Here is a 25,666-nt window from a genome sequence, read left to right as displayed (position 1 = left end):
ATTAAACTTATCCATTTCTTTCTTCTCTTCTTTTCGGCTGGCAGCTGATAAAAGCTCAAATGAGGTGTTCTCTTTGTTGTAGAGATGCAGTAAGGCACGCAGCAATTCACTTTAGGCATGGTTAAAACCGGTTAGACAGAACAATGCAGTGTTTAACAAAGGCGAAAGTAAACAATACGGCGGAGCTGAGCCCGGGTATCACCCATAATGCATTGCGGTAAACAAGCCATGACGTAGTTATGGGTTAGGGTCGTTTACGAGGGACCTGGACCACTCTTTCAAAACAAAAAGTGACTCACTCATAGCTGAATACACAGAATGTGCATGCGCCTCCGAGGGACTCTCACAATCTGGCAATCCAATGGCCAGAGAGCAGGCGTCAAAAAAGCAACAAATTAAAGTAGTCCATCACACAAGCATTCGAAACACTGAAGCGCAACTAGAAACTAAGAAACAGGGAACGAGGGAAACGAAGGCTTCCCTCGTTCCCAAGCACATTAATGATGAATGAGACTTTGCCATGAGGCATGGAACATTAAGGTAACTAAAGACAAATTAATCAAGGGATAAACTCAGAACAGGTGCACACATTAGGTAATAAACCAATAACTGGACAGGGGGTGGAGACAGGACCAAAAATAACACATAAGAAATCAACTCAACACATAACATGAAAGCAGTAGTGTGATGGTGAGCTTAGAGGGGAATTCATAACAGTACTGCAGGAGACAGGAAGTTTAATTTTGTGCATTTTTTCATTATAAAGTCTGTAACGCCCATAAATCTTTTTTGTTTGTTGTCATATGTGTGTGTGTGTGTGTGTGTGCGTGCTTTCTCTCAGTGCCGGGGTTGGAAGGACAGGTACCTTCATCGTGATTGATGCAATGATTGACATGATGTACGAGGAACAAAAGATTGACGTATTTGGGTTCGTGTCCAGAATCCGAGATCAGAGATCACAACTTATACAGACAGATGTGAGTGTGCCATCTTTTACTGGTGTTCGCCCTTTGGTTAGTGCTCCTGTACAAAATGTCCTATTAACTACAAAATAAGATTAACAATACATATCTAAAAAAACTAGATGTACAACATATTAGTCTCAGCCTCAGAGCCTCCACCCATGTGTACTGCAGACTTAGCTGTTCATAACGATGATAATCTTGCCAGTAACAAGGTCAATGTCTATTCTGAGTGTACACACTTCCTTATTAGTCTAAAGCACAGACGCAGGTCGAGAGCTTTTATGGTAAGCAAGTTCAGTGACGATAACGAACAGACATTTTTTAAATAAGATAAAAAAGTACTTGCCTTGAAACAAATCCATGATTCTGGATAAACTTTTTTTCTGAGTAAAATTATTATAACATAACAAATTATCGTCATTCTATTCAAAGTTAATAATACAGTGTCTTGCAAAAGTATTCATCCCTCTTGGTTTTTTACCTGTTTTGTTGCATTACAAGATGGAATTAAAATTGATTTTTGGAGGGTTCGCACCATTGATTTACACAACATGCCTACCACTTTAAAGGAGAGGTTTTTTTTTTTTTTTATTGTGACACAAACAATCATTAAGATGAAAAAAAACATAAGTCTGGGGTGTGCATAGGTATTCACCCCCTTTCGTATGAAAACCCCCAAATAAGAGCTGGTCCAACCAATTCACTTCATAAGTCACATAATTAGTTGATTAAGATCCACCTGTGTGCAATCAAAGTGTCACATGATCTGTCACATGATATCTGTATAAATCAACCTGTTCTGGAAGGACCCTGACTCTGCAACACTACTAAGCAAGCAAGATGAAAACTAAGGAGCCTCCAAACAAGTCAGAGACAAAGTTGTGGAGAAGTATAGATCAGGGTTGGGTTATAAAAAATATCCCAAACTGTGAATATCTCAGGGAGCACCATTAAATCCATTATAGAAAAATGGAAAGAATATGGCACCACTACAAACCTGACAAGAGAAGGCCACCCACCAAAACTCACAGAGCGGGCAAGGAGGGCATTAATCAGAGATGCAACAAAGACACCAAAGATAACACTGAAGGAGCTGCAGAGATCCACAGCAGAGATGGGCGTATCTGTTCATAAGACCACTTTAAACTGTACACTCCACAGAGCAGGGCTTTATGGAAGAGTGGCCAGAAAAAAAAGCTTTTGCTTCAAGAAAAAAAACCCCAAACAAACACATGTGGAGTTTGCCCAACAGCATGTGGCAGACTCCCCAAACACATGGAAGAAGATTCTCTGATCAGAGGAGACTAAAATTGAACTTTTTGGCCATCGTGGGAAATGCCATGTGTGGCGCAAACCCAACACTCTGAGAACACCATCCCTACAGTGAAGCATGGTGGTGGCAGCATCATGCTGTGGGGATGTTTTTCATCTGCAGGGACAGGAAAGCTGGTCAAGATTGAAGGAACGCTAGATGGCACTAAATACAGGGCAATTCTGGAGGCAAACCTGTTTGAGTCAGCTAGAGGTTTGAGACTAGAATGAAGGTTCACGTTCCAGCAGGACAATGACCCTAAACATACTGCTAAAGTGACACTGTAGTGGTTTAAAGGGAAACATTTAAAATGTCTTGGAATGGCCTAATCAAAGCTTATACCTCAATCCAATTGAGAATCTGTGGCATAACTTGAAGATTGCTGTACACCAACACAACCCATCTAACTTGAAGGAGTTGGAGCAGTTTGGCCTTGAGGAACGGGCAAAAATCCCAGTGGCTAGATGTGCTAAGCTAATAGAAACATACCCCAAGAGACTTGCAGCTGTAATTGTAGCAAAAGGTACATCTTTTTACAGAACTCTTTAGAGATGGTTTTGTAACCTTTTCCAGCCTGATGAGCATCAACAACGCTTTTTCTGAGGTCCTCAGAAATCTCCTTTGTTCGTGCCATGATGCACTTCCACAAACACATGTTGTGAAGATCAGACTTTGATAGATCCCTGTTCTTTAAATAAAACAGGGCGCCCACTCACACCTGATTGTCATCCCATTGATTGAAAACACCTGACTCTAATTTCACCTTCAAATTAACTGCTAGTCCTAGAGGTTCACATACTTTTGCCACTCACAGATATGTAATATTGGATCATTTTCCTCAATAAATAAATGACCAAGTATAATATTTTTGTCTCGTTTGTTTAACTGGGTTCTCTTTATCTACTTTTAGGACTTGTGTGAAAATCTGATGATGTTTTCGGTCATATTTATGCAGAAATATAGAAAATTCTAAAGGGTTCACAAACTTTCAAGCACCATTGTACCTGTGCACACTCCAGATTTCTGTTTTTTCATCTTACTTATTGTTTGTGTCACAATAAATGAATGAATGAATGAATGAATGAATGAATGAATGAATGAAAATCGTGCACCTTTAAAGTGGTAGGCATGTTGTGTCAATCAAATAGTGCTAATGCGACAAAACAAGACAAACACCAAGGGGGATGAATACTTTTACAAGACACTGTACACAAGGGTGAGTAATTGGAAAATACCCAGTGGCCATTCTAATTATACTGAACACGCATGCATCTTGTCGGGGTTTTCCTCTCCCAGTTCCTCAAACATGTAGTGTGTGTGTGTGTATATGTGCAGATGCAGTACTCGTTCATCTACCAGGCCCTCCTGGAATACTACCTGTATGGGGACACTGAGCTGGATGTGTCCTCTTTAGAGGGACATCTGCACAAACTGCACAACACCAGTGCACCACAAGACCGTCTGGGGCTCGAGGAAGAGTTTAAGGTGAGCACAAAACGCCTGTGGTGGGAGAGGAACTGAAACCAACAACCGAAACACAATGAAACAATGACACATTGACCAAAACAGAATCATACATATCCAAGTCTGGGTTTGAAAGTAGTCCATGAAAGCACATTGTGAAATGTCCATATTGATCAGTTTCACAAATAAATGCGTCACTTCTCGTATTTGCAGAAGCTCACCAACATGCGGATTATGAAGGAAAACATGAGAACGGGCAATCTATCGGCGAACATGAAGAAGAACCGAGTGCTCCAGATTATTCCATGTAAGGATTTTGGCTATAATGGGTTCTTGGCAGATCTGAAAAGTCTGACAAAGTGTGGCATTTAAGATATTTCAAATGATAGGAAATTGAGAAAATAATGGTTTCACATGGTATCAGATATTAACGTTTAATTTACTAAACCTGTAGCTCATTACACAAACTGGACTGCTTGCTTTGTGTTAAGAGCAAATTGCAGTTCACAAGCCACTAAGAAGTGGTGAAACAGGTCAACCACATAGCATTAAAGGGATAGTTCGGGATTTTTGACATGAATCTGTATGGCATCCCCATCAATAGTGTCGTGCAAACACACTGACTTACCCCTGACAGCATCCTGTGAGTCCAGTTCTTGTCCAGTTTTGGTCCAGACGAAAGTAGTCCGGCAAGTTTGTTGGGGTCACGAAAGTAAAACGTTTTTCGTCTCAAAACAGTATGTGTTCAAAAGAGTGATATATTTGCATCACAAAACCGTTGCCAAATAAAAAGTCAGACCTCGAAATCGCTTGGCACTATTTTCTCTCCCTTCTTATCACTGCGCGCTGCCGCCAGGTGACAGCCACGGCTGTTTCATCCATTGTTTACTGCTAGCAAAGTTAGTGACAACATGTCTGACTACGACAGCGACATTGAAAACATTGACTTCATCTCACAGCCAAAGGGATATCTTAATGAACCCGAATATACAGATGAAGAAATTCGCCAGATGGAGTTAGAACGGGCAGAGAGAGAAAGGGTGGACAGAGAAGTGGAAGAAGGTGAAGCTGGAGCCGCAGCTTGTTAGCGCCGCTGATCTGAACTCCTAATCACTGCCAAACAATGGGAAAGGTGTTGATTCCTGTGCAGATGTCAACATGACAGCACGCAGTGATACCGAGGGAGACAAAATATAGCACCAAATAATTTCGAGGTCTGACTTTTTATTTGGCAACGGTTTTGTGATGCAAATATATCACTCTTTTGAACACATACTGTTTTGAGAAGAAAAACGTTTTACTTTCGTGACCCCAACAAACTTACCGGACTACTTTCATCTGGACCAAAACTAGACAAGAACTGGACTCACAGGATGCTGTCAGGGGTAAGTCAGTGTGTTTGCACGACACTGTTGACGGGGATGCCATACAGATTCATGTCAAAAATCCCGAACTATTGCTTTAAAAATCCCAGAATTAAAGAAGGCTGAAGAAAGTGGCACAGTGGCTCTGACTACAGCATTCATAGAGCTCTTATGCCATTAGTTTTACTAATTTACTGTTTCCCAGTTCATTTATTTATACTTTTGATATTAACTGATATTAACCTGCACTGTAAAAAAAGAATAGTTGAGAATACTTGAAATTTCAAGGCAACAGTCTGCATTAAGAATTTTATGTTTTGCCAATGATGTGCCCATGATAATCCAAACTATGATAAAACTGTTATCTTTATTAAGAATTCTTAATTAAGTCAATTTTCAATTCCTCATTCTGCCAACATAGATTTCTCTTTTTGCTGAACAGTGGCATTCACAGTAGTACAAAAAGGCAATTGAGGTTATCAGACTTTTTGGGGGGGCTTTTTTCACCTTTATTTGGATAGGACAGTGTAGAGACAGGAAATGAGCGGGAGAGAGGGACGGATCGGGAAATGACCTCAGGTCGGAATCGAACCCGGGTCCCCGGATTTATGGTAGGGCGCCTTATCCACCTGAGCCACGACGCTCAGTTGTGTAGAACAATGTGTAGATTGTGTAGAACAATGAAAAAAGGCATGTATAGTTTTGTGATAACCTCAGGGGCGTCGTGGCTCAGGTGGATAAGGCGCCATACCATAAATCCGGGGACCTGGGTTCGGTTCCGACCTGAGGTCCTTTCCCAATCCCTCCCCGTCTCTCTCTCTCTCCCGCTCATTTCCTGTCTCTACGCTGTCCTATCCAAATAGAGGTGAAAAAAGCCCCAAAAAAATCTAAAAAAAAAATTGTGATAACCTCAATTGCCTTTTTGTACTACTGTGAATGCCACTGTTCAGCAAAAAGAGAAATCTATGTTGGCAGAATGAGGAATTGAAAATTGACTTAATTAAGAATTCTTAATAAAGATAACAGTTTTATCATAGTTTGGATTATCATGGGCACATCGTTGGCAAAACATAAAATTCTTAATGCAGACGGTTGCCTTGAAATTTCAAGTATTCTCAACTATTTTTTTTTACAGTGTGAAGTTAACTGATATTTAAATAATATTTGCTGGCTTTTTCTTGTGGTATATCAGATATATCCCATTCGGCTAGCATGATACTGAACGAGTCGAAGACAAGTTCGATATCATGCTAGCTGAATGTACAGTGCCTTGCAAAAGTATTCATCCCCCTTAGTGTTTGTCCTGTTTTGTCGCATTACAAGCTGGTATTAAAATGGATTTTTGGGGGTTAGCACCATTTGATTTACACAACATGCCTACCACTTTAAAGGTGCACATTGTTTTTGTATTGTGACACAAACAATAATTAAGATGAAAAACTGAAATCTGGAGTGTGCATAAGTATTCACCCCCCTCAAAGTTAATACTTTGTAGAGCCACCTTTTGCTACAATTACAGCTGCAAGTCTCTGGGGGTATGCCTCTATTAGCTTAGCACATCTAGCCACTGGGATTTTTGCCCATTCCTCAAGGACAAACTGCTCCAACTCCTTCAAGTGAGATGGGTTGCGTTGGTGCACAGCAATCTTCAAGTTATGCCACAGATTCTCAATTGGATTGAGGTCTGGGCTTTGATTAGGCCATTCCAAGACATTTAAATGTTTCCCTTTAAACCACTACGGTGTCACTTTAGCAGTATGTTTAGGGTCATTGTCCTGCTGGAACGTGAACCTTCATCACAGTCTCAAACCTCTGGCCGACTCAAACAGGTTTTCCTCCAGAATTGTTCTGCATTTAGTGCCATCCATCTTTCCTTCACCGGCTAGTGACCTAGTGGTAGCGTGTCCGCCTCTTGATCGGGAGATCGTGAGTTCTATTCACGGTTGGGTCATACCAAAGACCATCATAAAAATGGTACCTACTACCATCTGGCAAGGCACGCTGCAATACAGATGCGAGTGGGGAGTTAAACTCTCGTGGTTACCAGAGGACTAGCCCCCCACTGTAACCCTAGCTATGTAATAGGGGAGAGGCCGAGGGCTGCGGAAACGGAGATCGGCGCCGCCCGATGCGCCACAGGGCGTGGGAAGGACTTTAACACAGATCTTTCCTTCAGTCCTGACCAGCTTTCCTGTCCCTGCCGATGAAAAACATCCCCACAGCATGATGCTGCCACCACTATGTTTCATTGTAGGAATGGTGTTCTCAGGGTGTTTGGTTTGTGCCACACATGGCATTTCCCATGATGGCCAAAAAGTTACATTTTTGTCTCATTTGACCAGAGAATCTTCATCCATGTGTTTGGGGAGTCTGCCACATGCTGTTGGGCAAACTCCAAAAATGTTATCATCAGCAATGGCTTTTTTTCTGGCCACTCTTCCATAAAGCCCTGCTCTGTGGAGTGTACGGCTTAAAGTGGCCTTATGAACAGATACGCCCATCTCCGCTGTGGATCTTTGCAGCTCCTTCAGCGTTATCGTTGGTGTCTTTGTTGCATCTCTGATTAATGCCCTCCTTATCCGGTCTGTGAGTTTTGGTGGGCGGGGTCTTCTCTTGTCAGGTTTGTAGTGGTGCCATGTTCTTTCCATTTTGCTATAATGGATTTAATGGTGCTCTGTGGGATATTCAAAGTTTGGGATATTTTTTATAACCCAACCCTGATCTATACTTCTCCACAACTTTGTCTCTGACCTGTTTGGAGGCTCCTTGGTTCTCATGTTGCTTGCTTAGTAGTGTTACACAGTCAGGGTCCTTCCAGAACAGGTTGATTTATACAGACATCATGTGACAGATCATGTGACACTTTGATTGCACACAGGTGGATCTTAATCAACTAATTATGTGACTTATGAAGTGAATTGGTTGGACCAGCTCTTATTTAAGGGTTTCATCCGAAAGGGGGTGAATACTTATGCACACTCCAGATTTCTGTTTTTTCATCTTAATTATTGTTTGTGTCACAATAAAACAACAATGCACATCTTTAAAGTTGTAGGCATGTTGTGTAAATCAAATGGTGCTAACCCTCTAAAAATCCATTTTAATTCCAGCTTGTAATGCGACAAAACAGGACCAACACCATGGGGGTTGAAAACTTTTTCAAGGCACTGTAAACTGATATACCATGAAAAAAGTCAGTCGATATTATTATTATTATTATTATTATTATACATACATATTCCTTTCGGGTGTTCAACACATCCTTCTCTTTCAAAATTCTCTCAAAATCATCCATATTTAATGAAGCAAACCTGGTGGTCATGTTTGTTCACAAATTGTCACAGTCGCTCACTAACGTGGAAGTTTTACATCTCCGATGTGTGATGTCGTTGTCTTGACAACCATGCAATATCGTAAATCATATTCAATGCTCATTCTCCATTGGGTAGAGTGACGTAATACATGTAGGATAAGCGATATGCAAACAATATTGCATGCTATAGAACCAAACGAATGAAACCTAGAAGGGAATAGAACACGTTTTTATTCCACTGAAAAAGTATCCTGTATGCATAATAATAATAATAATTTATATTAGACAAGTCTATGTCTAATAAAATGTTGCATACATAGAAAATACCTCATCATATATTACCACAGAAGGAAGAAAAAACTTTCAATAATGAAGGATACACCGCAAAAAACGATATCTTAGCAAATGAAAATATCTTAAATAGTTGAAACAATCTAGCATTTCCTATTAGAAGAATACAAGACACCAATTCTGAAATTATTAAACCTAGTTCTAGATTGCAACCAACTTATTCTAAGATGTCTTATCAAGTAAAAATATCTGTCCATGCAGCAAGATACTGTAATTTCACCAGTATTAAGTAATTTTCTCCTCAAATTCAGTTTTCAATTTTTTGCAGTGTAAAAAGAGAAAAATGTAATATGCTAATCTGCATAAATAAGATAGTGGATATACAAATACATAACCAATTATAACAATAAAAGAAACGCTTCAAAAAGTGCCTCCGAACAGTTGGAAAGTTGCCATGAATTGGTGCCATGCTAAACAGAATCACTCTGCTCCATTACTGCCGAATAATTTGTGGTATCCAAGAGCAACATGTGTGTTTTGTTTACAGGGAAGTGAATATGAAATCACACTTCCTTTCCTCACCCATTGAAGTCTTCCTGCCACACTACGGTTCACCAGCAATGAGAAATTCACGCTAAGTCAAATCAAGTTAAAATTCTGCCAACTTAAACATATTATTACACAGCATATGATTAATCAGTGGCAGAATAACATGTATGATATTCAATAAATATGTAAAGGCGATCAAGAACAGTGTTTCTAATAACTGGAACTTTGCTAAAAAGTAGAACAGTGTGACTAATAATTAAAACAGTGTTGCTAATGACTAGAACAGCAGTGCTAATAACTAGAACAGTGGTGCTAATGACTATAGTGTTGCTAATAACTATAGTGTCGCTAATGAATAGAAGAGTGTTGCTAATGACTAGCACAGTGTTGCTAATAACTATAGTGTTGCTAATGACTAGAACAGTGGTGCTAATAACTATAGTGTTGCTAATGAATAGAAGAGTGTTGCTAATAACTATAGTGTTGCTAATGACTAGCACAGTGTTGCTAATAACTATAGTGAATGAATAGAAGAGTGTTGCTAATAACTATAGTGTTGCTAATAACTATAGTGTTGCTAATGACTAGAACAGTATTGCTAAGAACTACAGTGTTGGCAATGACTAGAACAGTGGTGCTAATAACTATAATGTTGCTAATGACTAGAATAGTCTTGCTAATAAGTATAGTGTTGCTAATGAATAGAAGAGGGTTGCTAATAACTATAGTGTTGCTAATGATTAGAGTGTTGCTAATAACTATAGTGTTGCTAATGAATAGAAGAGTGTTGCTAATGACTAGAACAGTATTGCTAATAACTATAGTGTTGCTAATAACTAGAACAGTGTTGCTAATAACTATAGTGTTGCTAATGAACTGAACAGTGTTGCTAATAACTACAGTATTGCTAATGAATATAAGAGGGTTGCTAATAACTATAGTGTTGCTAATAATTATAGTGTTGCTAATGAATAGAAGAGTGTTGCTAATAACTATAGTGTTGCTAATGAATAGAAGAGTGTTGCTAATAACTATAGTGTTGCTAATAACTAGAGTGTTGCTAATAACTAGAGTGTTGCTAATAACTAGAGTGTTGCTAATAACTATAGTGTTGCTAATGAATAGAAGAGGGTTGCTAATAACTATAGTGTTGCTAATAACTATAGTGTTGCTAATAACTATAGTGTTGCTAATGAATAGAAGAGGGTTGCTAATAACTATAGTGTTGCTAATGAATAGAAGAGGGTTGCTAATAACTATAGTGTTGCTAATGAATAGAAGAGGGTTGCTAATAACTATAGTGTTGCTAATAACTATAGTGTTGCTAATGAATAGAAGAGTGTTGCTAATAACTATAGTGTTGCTAATAACTATAGTGTTGCTAATGAATAGAAGAGGGTTGGTAATGACTATAGTGTTGCTAATAACTATAGTGTTGCTAATAACTAGAACAGTGGTGCTAATAACTATAGTGTTGCTAATGACTAGAACAGTGGTGCTCATAAATATAGTGTTGCTAATGACCAGAACAGTGTTGCTAATAACTATAGTGTTGCTCATGACTAGAACAGTGGTGCTAATAACTATAGTGTTGCTAATGACTAGAACAGTGGTGCTAATAAATATAGTGTTGCTAATGACCAGAACAGTGTTGCTAATAACTATAGTGTTGCTCATGACTAGAACAGTGGTGCTAATAACTATAGTGTTGCTAATGACTAGAACAGTGGTGCTAATAACTATAGTGTTGCTCATGACTAGAACAGTGGTGCTAATAACTATAGTGTTGCTCATGACTAGAACAGTGGTGCTAATAACTATAGTGTTGCTCATGACTAGAACAGTGGTGCTAATAACTATAGTGTTGCTAATGACCAGAACAGTGGTGCTAATAACTATAGTGTTGCTCATGACTAGAACAGTGGTGCTAATAACTATAGTGTTGCTCATGACTAGAACAGTGGTGCTAATAACTATAGTGTTGCTAATGACTAGAACAGTGGTGCTAATAACTATAGTGTTGCTAATGACCAGAACAGTGGTGCTAATAACTATAGTGTTGCTCATGACTAGAACAGTGGTGCTAATAACTATAGTGTTGCTAATGACCAGAACAGTGTTGCTAATAACTATAGTGTTGCTCATGACTAGAACAGTGGTGCTAATAACTATAGTGTTGCTAATGACTAGAACAGTGGTGCTAATAACTATAGTGTTGCTCATGACTAGAACAGTGGTGCTAATAACTATAGTGTTGCTAATGACTAGAAAAGTGGTGCTAATAAATATAGTGTTGCTAATGACCAGAACAGTGGTGCTAATAACTATAGTGTTGCTCATGACTAGAACAGTGGTGCTAATAACTATAGTGTTGCTAATGACTAGAACAGTGGTGCTAATAAATATAGTGTTGCTAATGACCAGAACAGTGGTGCTAATAACTATAGTGTTGCTCATGACTAGAACAGTGGTGCTAATAACTATAGTGTTGCTAATAACTAGAACAGTAGTGCTAATAACTATAGTGTTGCTAATAACTAGAACAGTAGTGCTAATAACTATAGTGTTGCTCATGACTAGAACAGTGGTGCTAAGAACTATAGTGTTGCTAATAGCTAGAACAGTAGTGCTAATAACTATAGTGTTGATAATGACTGGAACAGTGTTGCTAATAACTATAGTGTAGCTAATAACTATAGTGTTGATAGTGAATAGAACAGTATTGCTAATGACTATAGTGTTGCTCATTAGAACAGTATTGCTAATAACTATAGTGTTGCTAATGACTATAGTGTTGGTCATGACTAGAACAGTATTGCTAATAACTATAGTGTTGCTCATGACTAGAACAGTATTGCTAATAACTATAGTGTTGCTAATGACTATAGTGTTGCTCATGACTAGAACAGTATTGCTAATAACTATAGTGTTGCTAATGAATAGAACAGTATTGCTAATAATTATAGTGTTGCTAATGACTAGAACAGTATTGCTAATGACTATAGTGTTGCTAATGACTATAGTGTTGGTCATGACTAGAACAGTATTGCTAATAACTATAGTGTTGCTAATGAATAGAACAGTATTGCTCATAACTATAGTGTTGCTAATGACTAGAACAGTATTGCTAATAACTATAGTGTTGCTCATGACTAGAACAGTATTGCTAATAACTATAGTGTTGCTAATGACTAGAACAGTATTGCTAATGACTATAGTGTTGCTAATGACTATTGTGTTGCTAATGAATAGAACAGTATTGCTAATAACTATAGTGTTGCTAATAACTATAGTGTTGCTAATGACTATAGCGTTGATAATGAATAGAACAGTATTGCTCATAACTATAGTGTTGCTAATGACTAGAACAGTATTGCTAATAACTATAGTGTTGCTAATAACTATAGCGTTGCTAATGACTAGAACAGTATTGCTAATAACTATAGTGTTGCTAATAACTATAGCGTTGCTAATGACTAGAACAGTATTGCTAATAACTATAGTGTTGCTAATGACTAGAACAGTATTGCTAATGACTATAGTGTTGCTAATGACTATTGTGTTGCTAATGAATAGAACAGTATTGCTCATAACTATAGTGTTGCTAATAACTATAGCGTTGCTAATGACTAGAACAGTATTGCTAATAACTATAGTGTTGCTAATAACTATAGCGTTGCTAATGACTAGAACAGTATTGCTAATAACTATAGTGTTGCTAATAACTATAGCGTTGCTAATGACTAGAACAGTATTGCTAATAACTATAGTGTTGATAATAACTATAGTGTTGCTCATGACTAGAACAGTGTTTTGTCAGACCTGCGCATACGGACTTCCTCTGTCTGCTTGACTGCGCGAAGCGAGCGATTTCATACACATTATTTGCTTTAATCCCCTCATATTAAATAACTTCCCAGCCACAGAATGGCCCGATATTTTGTGCAATATTACAGAAATAAACATATATCACAATGGCCAAATTTCAGAGGGAACTAAAATTTCACCGATTTTATGAAATCAAACGGCCATATAGCTTTCGTAACTGGAAAGGTGTTGCTAAATGCTCTCATTCACACTTTACAAAGAGATAAATGCTATATCTTTCATGGTATTTTTTGCAGATGACTTCAACAGAGTGATCCTGTCCATGAGGAGAGGGCAGGAGTTCACTGACTACATTAATGCATCTTTTATTGATGTGAGTCCCTTATTATTATTATTATTATTATTATTATTAATTTTTTCTGGTGCTTGATGCATGATTCATGGGTTTTTCTGCAGGTAGTTGTGTTGTGTAACTGGTGTAATGTGGACAAAAAAAAGATTTTAATCAATGAGTCAATGAATCAGTGATTCACTGAATCATTAAAACATGAATCGAAGTCAAATATAAATATGCCACAAACATACATGTATATTTTATTCTGACTTCTTGCTTTTTTGATGCTTTTTGATGGGAAATTTAGCATTTTGTAACTGTAATTCCCCTTTAGCATGAATGTAATATGTAAAATTAATATGTAATGCATATTAATAATTTTCTTTGGAGATTCATTTTTTTCAATAGAATATTTTTGTTTGTTTTTTCTTGTCTTTCTTTTTCTTTTTTAAAATACCCTTTACTATAGAAACCTGTTTCTGCCACATAGAAGAAAATATTATGCAGATGTCAGATCACGAAATCCAGGGACACATGTCGTCCCGGGGGCATTTTGAGTTATTGACAGATTCAGGAAGTACAGTTTCTAAGCTTTCCAATGATGCCTTCCATGTGGAGATCTGACAATATTTGAAGAATGTGTGGCCTTTTGAAAGTGCATACCTCTTAAAACAGGAAAGGGAGAAAATCGCCCTCAAAGTTTTCCTTCTCAGCTACTCTGGGTGCAGGGCGGGCACATAATGGTGCTCATTTGCATGACATTAAGGAAAGCCCTACCCCCTACTAGCTAGCACGATGCTACTTTCATGTAAACAAAGATCACCACGTCAATTTTCCTTCCATGCAAAGTATGCCCAAAACAATTATGAAGTACAAAAATAAGTCCTAAAGTATACTTTAACGTTTTGTGGTTGAAAAATTACTCACACCGTAAGAAAGAAAGATAGCACGATGATAACACAACTAACACAACACTAGTTTCATGTAACCAAACCACAACACTCTCCGTTACATGCAAAAATAACCACACAACCTTAGATTAATAAACTTACCCCATCAGAAGGAGAAACGTCACCTTGCACACATCAATGTCTCCGATGGAATATGTAGTCCTAGAACACTTCCATTTGGTTGCATTTTTTTTGTTAGAAATGGTCATCTCTGATGTAACTACTGTGCGTCTGTTTGCTTCGCGGTGTTTCAGCTCTTCTGTGATCTGTTTAGCTTGCTCCATATTCATTCAATAGTGAAATTACAAGCCTGTATGCAGTTTAAGTAGCCACGAGCTCAGCTCGTATCATACAGCTGATTGGCGAAAAAAAAAAGACAAATCGTCACGTGAATGGGCCATATGGTAATTTACCCACACCCCCCAGCAGGCTACAGTCCTGACAAAAACGAGACAATTTGCAACAAAAAATGTATGCTTTTCCAACAAAACAATCTATTATCTGAAATACTGATTGCATTCTTCAAGATCTCAACTTGCACATTATGGAAAAAAACGAAAATCACAAATTTCGAAAAAAAAATGCTTCTTTTGCGATTTTCTCGGATTCGTTTCGGCCGACATGTGTCCCTGGATTCTGTGAAGTGACACGGTCACTGGCAAATGCAAGTTAATACTGCACAATTGTGACTTTTTATCTCATTATTGTTAGTTATTTTCATATAACTGTGGCTTTTTTTCTTGCAAATGCAATTTTATATCTCACAACAGTTAATTAATATTTCTCAATCATCATCACTTGCTATCTCACAATTTCTTACTAATATTTCACAGTTGTGACTTAGTGCCTCTGTTTTCAATAATCAACCCACAACAAGAACATGCATGTGCAGAAGTGTGTAAATGAGATATATAAACTACCTGAAGTATTGTTTTCAGCAGGAACTGGCCTCTCTGAGAGAACATCTTCAGCTGAAGAGCATAGCAAAGTCATAATTGCAGAATATTAAGTCATAATTGTAAGGAAATATTTCCATAGTTGTGAGATTTTCTGACACTTGTCAGAAACATGCTTTCATACGTTACAGTATATTTATTAGCCATGTAATGGTATATTGTGCAACGACACATTGCGATACAATTTTATGATGATTCGGATTGCTGAAATAAAAATGGATCGCGATCATTACCAGGCTGCGTAATCTCTTAGCTTTTCCTAGCTGTAACTGCATTTTTTAGACAGCAGAGGGCACAAAGCAGAGGGCACAATAAGGTAAAATAGTGTGAATGCATGTGACTTCACCATAGGGGGAAGTAATACAGCTCTAATGCCATGAAAACACACAAAAACAGATCTAACATGGGAAAGAGCTGCTGTGTGATTGACTGTACAAATAGATTAACACGAAATCAGAGCTCTCTTTTTACAGACTGCTGAAAACTAAAAAAAGAGAGAAGCAAATGGAGGTCATAGAAATGTTCATAAATTTTTTGAAGAAAAGGCCTATTTATTACCTTTTCATTTTTAATAAAAGTAATATTGTATTTAAGAGACTATTACATTTTACTCCAACCTTTACAAATGTGGGTAAATAATTATTGTTGGTCATTAAGAAAATGAGGCAAAAGGGTTTTTTAAACAAAAGTTAATATTTAAGTTGATAAGTAATAGGAAAATAAATTGAAAAAAAATTTGTAATACAATTTTTTTTTTTAAATATTGTGAGTTGAATCAAATTACAGATTGGGTGAATCACTACAGGCTTAATATTTACTGAGTACTGAGTTTGTGTGTGTGTGTGTGTGTGTGTGTGTGTGTGTGTGTGTGTGTGTGTGTGTGTTTAATGGATTTGTTTGGATGTAACAGGGCTACAGGCAAAAAGATTACTTCATAGCAACACAAGGTCCTTTACCCCACACGGTGGAAGATTTCTGGAGGATGGTCTGGGAATGGAAATGCCACTCCATAGTCATGCTGACAGAACTCCAAGAAAGAGAACAGGTACACACACACACACAAACAAACAAACAAAACAAAACAAAAACACTTTCTTTTTATCCTTGTAAGCTAATTAATGTTATGCAAGAATGAAACCGAACCCTAACTTTAACCTGAGTAACCAAAATGAAACCTTTTAGCAGTTTTAGTTTATTTATAAATAAAATTGGTAGTTATAATTTTTAGTTTTCTTTTTTTGGAACCATGCTGACGTCCCCACAAAGTTTGAAACAAGGTCAGATATTTCTTAAATACACATTTATTCTGTTCTAAAAAATGTAATATTAAAGTGTGTGTGTGTTTCGCAGGATAAGTGTTGTCAGTATTGGCCCTCAGAAGACTCAGTGAAATACGGAGACTACACAGTGGAAATCAAAGCTGATACTCAGTGTGACGACACGTTTAGTCTCCGAGACCTGGTACTCACATACGACCCGGTGAGTGTTTTGTACTTACGTATGACCCGGTGAATATTTATTTATTTATTTAATAGAAAGGAAATCTGAAAGTTCTATATCAGTCCAGTTATTTTATTTCAAATATATGCATCGGACTGTATATACCCCAGTGCTGTATAGTCAGTAACATTATACAGATATTATACAGCTAGTATGCAGATATTTAGTTTTCATCTCAGCTCTAAAGTCAGTTGCTTTATACTGAGCAGGAGAAGGAGACACGATTGGTCCGTCACTTCCACTTTCACGGCTGGCCGGAGATCGGAATTCCGGCGGAGGGAAAGGGAATGATCGACATCATCGCCGCGGTGCAGAAACAGCAACAGCAATCAGGCAACCACCCCATCGTCGTGCACTGCAGGTAACACACACTCATATACACGCACACGCTTCTTATCTTCTACTCATAATTTTAGATAATTTGTCTAGTACTGTATACAGCCTCTTTTTGTCTACCAGAAACTTTTTTCCAAAAAAAGTAGTCCCACATTTGCTGACTGTCAACTGAGTCATATTTATAAAACCAGCACAATCGGTTGTGTTTTGTAATATGACCCATTATCCTGCTGGAAATATCCAGTAAATTAGGAGGAATGATCTAAAGTGGGCCACCTTGCGCGATAAATGTTGCAAGCTATATACACTATATACAAGCTATAGCCACTATATAGAAGCTCTATCCACCCTAGGCATACCGACCTATTTGCCAGAAAGAATCCAAAACAGTGAGGAATTGACTGAGAAGACGTGATTTTTGTTGAACTGCTCATTAAGGCTTAATTAGTCCATATCTTCATTCTTAATTGCAATTATGCAAATTTGGGTAGAAGCCATATTCACCCCAGGCAGACCTACCTTCCTGCCAAAAAGAATAAAAATCGGTGAAGAATTAAAAGAGAACAAGCGATTTTCGTGAAATTTAGACAACGCCAGACGGATAACGGACAACCCATGATGGCATAAACTCATCACCTATCGTCTGAATGAGCTAACAAGACCAGAAGGGATAAACCAAAGATAAATCTTTTGCTTTTTTTATTTTGATTTTATTTTATTTTAAATTGGTGTTGCCTGTATGTTGCCTGTTACACAGATTGAGATTTCCTGACTTTAAAATGAATATGCTGATCTTTGTGCAGTAATGCTTACCTCAGACATGAGAGTTTGGGACTCACCATTTTCAAACTTTGTGTGTTTGAGCTGTAAAATGAGGGAAAAAATAGAAAAAAAAAACAAAAGTTCATGTTCATATTTCTGTTAGCAACAAGCTAACTGTGATGAGTGATGTATATTTACCTCCTAAAAACACAAATCTGTATAGTCAGAGTTATAGATTTAACAAGCTAATATATCTGTATGTTGATTGCTCTAAAGCAAATATTAGTTCAGCATAGCTTACAGTAGGTACGTGAAAGCAAAGATGTGCTACTTTCTGTACATTGCCATAAGCAGCCATGTTGATTTGACATCACTTGCTGAACTCGGGGTTGATGAGACCTTTTTGAGTTTCCGAGTAGGAATTCTGAGTTGAGGGGCGTCTCATCTCATCTCGTTATCTCTAGCCGCTTTATCCTGTTCTACAGGGTCGCAGGCAAGCTGGAGCCTATCCCAGCTGACTACGGGCGAAAGGCGGGGTACACCCTGGACAAGTCGCCAGGTCATCACAGGGCCGACACATAGACACAGACAACCATTCACACTCACATTCACACCTACGGTCAATTTAGTCACCAGTTAACCTAACCTGCATGTCTTTGGACTGTGGGGGAAACCGGAGCACCCGGAGGAAACCCACGCGGACACGGGGAGAACATGCAAACTCCGCACAGAAAGGCCCTCGCCGGCCACGGGGCTCGAACCCAGACCTTCTTGCTGTGAGGCGACAGCGCTAACCACTACACCACCGTGCCACCCTCGAGTCAAATTTCATTTGTCAAATGCAGCAAGATTATATGAAACTTGAATGTGTTTATATATACAGTCCCGTGCAATAGTCTGAGGCACACGTAAAGAAATGCTGTAGACCAAAAATGGCTTAAAAATAATTAAATTAAAGGTTTCAACTTAAAAAAAAATACTATTATAAACAGTAATCAGTCAGCCGTAATAAATGAAACAAGGTCAGTATTTGGTGTGAGACGACTCTTTGCTTAAAAAAAAAATAATAATAATAAATGAAAAAAAAGTAGTCTCAGGTCCAGTGAGTGCAGTTTTATGCGGAAATGAGCTGTAGGTTTTACTGAGCATCTTACAGAACCAGCCACAGTTCTTCTGGACACTTTGTCACACTCGCTTCTTCATTTTGCACCAAAACCCAGCAGCCTTCATTATGTTTTCTTTTTTAATCTAAAAAGAGCTCTCTTACAGTATGTAATATGCTGTTCAGATACAAACATTTTTTTTTCTGTAACATTTAATTTTGTGCTGGAAAATGAACAACATTTGGAAAATGTTTTTGTACTGACTCGATAATGTAGAAGTCATAAAATAAAAATCTATAACGAAGTTTGTATGAAAGAAAAAAAACAGGGTGCCTAAGACTTTTGCACAGTACAATATGTCTGTATGCATTCATTGTCAATTTATTTGTGTGTGTGTGTGTGTGTGTGTAGTGCTGGAGCGGGTCGGACCGGTACGTTTATTGCCCTCAGTAATATTCTGGAGCGTGTGAAGGCAGAGGGCCTGCTGGACGTCTTTCAGACTGTGAAGAGTTTGCGAATGCAGCGGCCACACATGGTGCAGACTGTGGTATGTACTAAACCCCAAAGAATCATCCTTTACGTGATTAAAAATGGGCCTGGAAATCCTCGTACTAAGACTGCTGAGCTTTCTTTTTTTTTTTTTTTTCAGTCTCGCAGTAATTCACAAAGCATTTTAGAGCTAAAACCTGTGAAAACCAACATGGAACCATAAATCTAAATGCGTTCATGTCAAATATTACCTTTTAAAACTTTACATATTCAAAGTCATACAGTATATGTAGTCAGAATCCTCAGTATCCTCAGTAAATGGTCTCTATGCACGCTTGTCTTCTGGGTTCTCATATACAGACGGCTCTGCTCGCCGGGGCCTGGCTATACCAGACCAACGGAACATCCATGACACTGCGTTATCGATACATCTAGGCGGGATTCTGACTAGCGCTTTTAATAACAGACATTGTCGCAAAGCAGCTTTACAGAAAATTAAAGACTTTAAACATGAGCTAATTTTATCCCTAATCTATCCCCAATGAGCAAGCCTGTGGTGATGGTGTCAAGGAAAAACTCCCTCAGACAACATGAGGAAGAAACCTCGAGAGGAACCAGACTTAAAAGGGAACCCATCCTCATTTGGATGATAACAGACAACGTGATTATAAATAACTTGCTTCTATAACAGTGTCCTATAGAGTCACAAAGTATAACTGTGCAACCAGGAAATTCATCATAGTTTTAACACAAAGTCAGTTTCGTTGATGTTATAAACTCTTCATTGATGGAAACTTGAGTGCTAAACTGTTCACAATGACTGCAGTCCTAAAGTTAGCAAGTCAACTGTAGCCCTCAGCCATAAAAGCATTACTGTAAGTGTTCAGGGCATCTTCCAAGTGCGACTTTCGACTGTCCATATGGGGCCGTCCTCCACAGGAGTGATGCGATGAGACTCCAGCCAGACGTAGGGCATCAGGATGAATCAGGCAGGTCCGAGGAGCATTTACAGAATTTAGCATTTGGCAGGTGTAACTCTTTATATTGACACACCTTTTATTTCAGAACTCATCTTCCAGCGCTAACAAATGGAAACTCACAAAAGAGTTATACCTTGCTGATACCAAACACATGCATCATTTTTCAACATAGTCTCCTTTAACTTCAATGCACTTGGTCTACCGACGTTCAAGGTTCGCTACCCCTTTGTGGAACAAGATCATGTCTTGAGCCTCCAGATTCTCCTCAACAGCATGGATTCTTTCATCATCACTCTGAAAATGAATGGTGATATAAGGATTTAGAGTATATAGTTATGCCCCAAAATTGGAGTTACACCCCTTGTTTCTGGTTGAGGCCGAGAACCTTTTGAAGTACGCTCGTACTTCAAAAACAATGAAGAACAATGTTCTGATGGGGCAGAACAATGCTCTGATGAATCTCGTTCTTGTTTTTGAAAACGGAAAACTTTCTATAACTCTATATTCACAGCTATTCAGCACCTTATGTTTTTGTTTTCAGATTAGCTGACTAGTTACATCACAAACCAGAAGCTGAACTTCTGGTATAACTTCTAACAGAAACAGATCACTGATCTTGCGTGCACAGAGCCCGCCCATCCATCCATCCATCCATCCATTATCTGTAGCTGCTTATCCTGTGCAGGATCACTGGCAAGCTGGAGTCTATCCCATCTGACTACGGGCAAAAGGTGGGGTACACCCTGGACAAGTCACCAGCTCATCGCAGTGCTGACACACAGAAACAAACAACCATTCACACTCACATTCACACCTACGGTCAATGTAGAGTCACCAATTAGCCTAACCTGCATGCCTTTGGACTGTAGGGAAAACTGGAGCACCCGGAGGAAACCCATGCAGACATGGGAAGAACATTCAAACTCCACACAGAAAGGCCCTCGTTGGCCACTGGGCTCGAACCCAGGACCTTCTTGCTGTGAGTTGACAGTGCTAACCACTACACCACCGTGCCGCCCACAATAATTACGTGTGAAATAAAATAAAATAAAATACTACTTACGAGGGTACTTCAAAAAAATGTTTGGCCTCAACCAGAAACAAAGGGTGTAACTTCAATTTTGGGGCATAACTACATACTATAAAGCCTTACATCACCATCCATAAAAACTCAAATGAAAGAAGCAATCAAAGAAAAAAGGAGAGGAAAGAAAGCTTCAAACTGGTGTGCTGTTGCTCCAGGACAATGCGCCCGTCCACACAGCGCAAGTGGCAGGGGCAGAAGCAGCGAAATGCGGCTTTGAACTGTTGCCCCATGCACCTTATTCACCCGACCTGGCACTGCCTGACTTCTATCTGTTTCCCAAACTGAAATCCCACTCACGTGGTCGCCATTTTCAGAGTGATGAAGGCATCCATGCTGTTGAGGAGAATCTGGAGGCTCAAGATGTGATCCTGTTCCACAAAGGGGTAGCGAACCTTGAACATCAGTGGACCAAGCGCATAGAACTTACAGTAAAGGAGGCTACGTTGAAAAATGATGCAAGAACAATCTTTCTCCTGCGGCATTTTATGGATGAGGCCGAGAACTTTTTGCAGTACACTCGTAATGTCACTAAAAACATGTATAGGCTAAGCGGATACTTTTGGTTGTGTATGAGATCAACAACATGTTAGTTTATTTTTTACTGACTGCTATATCAGTCGTTTTTGAGGTCATTCATGAAACATGACCTCATCTATAGCCACAGCTTCAACCCCGCCCTTCCTCTTAGCTATGGAACTACCCTGGAAATTCACCTCAGCAGTTTCATGAATAGGTTTTTAAGAAGTAGTTTTACCAAGAAACCATTTACTGAGGAGAAATTATAGCGGAATTTTTTTTTTTTTTTTTGATTGTGCCCCAAAATGTTCTCTCGGTGTGTATGTGCTCTGATGACTGGAATAGCAGCTCTGACATACAGTGTATAACAATAATTATTATTCTGTCCACATTCACTGGCTATGAGAAATCGTGCGCTCTGATTGGCTACTCTACTACTAGGATGTCAGCTCATATACCGTGAGTAGAGAAAAACAAAATAGCAGAGCGTGTTGCTGAACCAACCAGGGATGCAAAAAAAAACTCTACTCAAAAACAAAACCCAAAAAAAGCAGCAAAATATGGAATGAAAGTATTTGATGGTAAAAATGTCTCTTTTTTTATTTTTCAAGATTATTATAGCATTTTTCACAAATTGCTCCTGTCATTTCGCAGGTTTGTTTACATTTTTCATGATTAAAGCTAGACTGCCTTTCAGATTGTTCAAGTGTACCGTAGGTCATAAAAAGAATTTTCCCCGACAGCCAATTATTTTTGTTTAGTGGATCAAAAGCTACTGAGTTCGAATCACAGACTTCCGATTTTATTAGTTTTTTTTTTTTTTAAATAGAACAATTAATGAATTTCGAGCCATGTGGCCCGAAATTCTCCGCTATTTTTTCCTGCTTCACCATGACCCAATTCAAGATCATACTGTACGTCATGCATGACGTGGTGGGCTTTCCCCGTTCGCGCAAGGCATTGTGGGATACAAATTTGAAACAGGAGAGAAAAATGAAGGACGTGAGTGTGCGAATGAAACGTGAAAGACCGACTCCAGTAACGGAAAGTGAGAAGAAAAGACGTTCTGTTATATACGAAGGAAAGGAAACGCAGGACCAAACTAATAAATATCGGCGCTCAGCGAGCACCTCGGTGTGATCAGCTGTTCGTTTAGCAACAGAATGATGGAACTGTCAGTGCACGCTCAAAGGTAAACCTGCGCATGCGCACACACACGGACTTCCTCTGTCTGCTTGACTGCGCAAAGTGAGCGATTTCATGCACATTATTTGCTTTAATCCCCTCAAATTAAATAACTTCCCAGCCACAGAATGGCCTGATATTTTGTGAGATATTACAGAAATAAACATATATCACTATGACTAAATTTCACCGATTTTATGAAATCGAAAGGCCGTCTCGCTTTTAAGCATTAAAATCTGTTGGATTTTTTTTAGACCGGTTCATCTCATCATCTCTAGCTGCTTTATCCTTCTACAGGGTCACAGGCAAGCTGGAGCCTATCCCAGCTGACTACGGGCGAAAGGCGGGGTACACCCTGGACAAGTCGCCAGATCATCACAGGGCTGACACATAGACACAGACAACCATTCACACTAATTTAGAGTCACCAGTTAACCTAACCTGCATGTCTTTGGACTGTGGGGGAAACCAGAGCACCCGGAGGAAACCCACGCGGACACGGGGAGAACATGCAAACTCCACACAGAAAGGCCCTCGCCGGCCCCGGGGCTCGAACCCAGGACCTTCTTGCTGTGAGGCAACAGCGCTAACCACTACACCACCGTGCCGCCCTAGACCGGTTCAAAAACTCAAATTTGAAAATTATATAACTGAAATGTCCAAGGAAGAATTAAGTAAACGTCTAAAGCTATTCTATACCTTGGCACGGCAGCAAGACGGCACTTTCTACAAAAAAACAACAACACTAAAGTTAATTCATGCAGGTTTTTAAGAAGTCCACCTAAGCGGAAATTATTTTGTCGGACGTTTTTTGTATAATTCGATAAATAAAATTTATCGAATTTGCAAAAAAAAAAAAATTAAATAAAAATGCTCTGTTTCTCAAAATCCAGTGAATGTGTATAGAATAAAACAGTTATTCCATTTAATCTCGTCGCTACGCACCTCGTCGGCTATCAGCTCATGCACAACTTGATTTCATGGAGTAATTGTTAATTATTCTCTCTTTCGTTGCAGGAACAATATGACTTCTGCTACAGAGTGGTACAGGACTTTGTCGACATTTTCTCAGACTATGCCAATTTCAAATGATCAAGTTTGCCTTAAATGTTTCTCTTCAGTGTTTTTTATACCAGTTGGTCAGGAATTTATGCCCATATCTGGATAAAATTTGCTTCTATTTTGCTATGCACTTGTCTTCTAAAAATCCTATCTGTCTGTAATATAACGTCACCTCCAAAAGCTAGACATTGGTTTCTAACTGTACGTATGTTCTGTCTTCAGACCTCGTCATATCATTCCATCAAGGTTTTAAACACAGTTTTGATTTGGTTTAATCCTGGGTCTTTAACGACTTAACATTTTCAATTTTTTTAACGTGTGTACAATTTGTAAAGCTGTAGGTATTGTAAATGTATTTATGTATTATCGCTTACAGTCCATTCTTAAATGTTTTAAAATGTTTATGTTGATGTTTGAACTTTTATTTATTTAGACGTGACGTCGTACATACTGTATTAAGACGACTGACATCATCTGTAGTGTCCTTTTTTAATACCGTATTTTTTTCTTTATCTTTAAAATGTAACAAATGCAACCATGAATAAGTTTCAACGAATACCTTCAAAACTCAGTGAGTCTATCTTGTTGGAAAAAAAAAAGACAGATTTTGTATCAGAATTTGTATGGGAGTGATATCACACTTGGTGAGACAGAGACCGACCCATTTTTCATTCACACTCTGAAAGCATCAGCAGCGTTTCTTCAGCAGAACTGATCGTGTTGTAAACTGTAAGGCTGATGGGTTCTATCTCTCGGAAGGTTGGAAAAGCTGCATGGGCTTTCAAAGCACACTGATTAATGATCGATGCACAATGCCAAGGATATACAAATGAAATGGGTTATTAAAGAATGCTATATACAATTCCCTCTCTGTGTGTGTTTTCCCTGCAGCTAATACAACAGTACATTCATAGCACATGACTATTTTCGAGAAATGTCTTTTAAAAGAAATTAGAAAAGAGGAAATACTGCACTTGTACCACAGAATTCTTAAAGATACATTTCCCCGTTTTGAATTTTTGAAAAATCAATGCCTTGATTTTATTTTACAGATTAGCTGTGATGCAAACATTTACACATAAACTCTCAACGATTACCAGATTTCATTTACAGTGGTGCTTGAAAGTTTGTGAACCCTTTAGAATTTTCTATATTTCTGCATAAATATGACTGAAAACATCATCAAATTTTCACACAAGTCCTAAAAGTAGATAAAGAGAACCCAGTTAAACAAATGAGACAAAAATATTATACTTGGCCATTTATTTATTGAGGAAAATGATCCAATATTACATATCTGTGAGTGGCAAAAATATGTGA

At 38.5% G+C, this 25,666-nt stretch overlaps 1 protein-coding gene across 7 annotated transcripts in view; it reads left to right on the top strand.

Annotated features, from left to right (window-relative positions):
- ptprea (protein tyrosine phosphatase receptor type Ea) overlaps positions 1 to 25,208 on the top strand; it is a 320,826-nt gene extending 295,618 nt beyond the window's left edge. For all 7 annotated transcript variants that reach the window (XM_060940270.1, XM_060940271.1, XM_060940275.1 and 4 more), the window contains 9 exons: positions 842 to 977; positions 3,613 to 3,762; positions 3,955 to 4,048; positions 13,383 to 13,459; positions 16,237 to 16,371; positions 16,677 to 16,805; positions 17,036 to 17,187; positions 19,439 to 19,574; positions 24,302 to 25,208. In XM_060940270.1, the coding sequence (XP_060796253.1) occupies positions 842 to 977; positions 3,613 to 3,762; positions 3,955 to 4,048; positions 13,383 to 13,459; positions 16,237 to 16,371; positions 16,677 to 16,805; positions 17,036 to 17,187; positions 19,439 to 19,574; positions 24,302 to 24,376 (1,084 nt within the window). In that variant the 3' untranslated portion in view covers positions 24,377 to 25,208. The remainder of the gene's footprint in view (positions 1 to 841; positions 978 to 3,612; positions 3,763 to 3,954; positions 4,049 to 13,382; positions 13,460 to 16,236; positions 16,372 to 16,676; positions 16,806 to 17,035; positions 17,188 to 19,438; positions 19,575 to 24,301) is intronic.
- Positions 25,209 to 25,666: the final 458 nt, after the last annotated feature.

This window comes from Neoarius graeffei, chromosome 14, assembly GCF_027579695.1.
Source record: "Neoarius graeffei isolate fNeoGra1 chromosome 14, fNeoGra1.pri, whole genome shotgun sequence".
In the NCBI taxonomy this organism is placed as follows: Eukaryota; Metazoa; Chordata; class Actinopteri; order Siluriformes; family Ariidae; genus Neoarius; species Neoarius graeffei.
The sequence above is the reverse complement of the archived record's forward strand: the minus strand, read 5'-3'. Positions and strand labels throughout refer to the sequence as shown.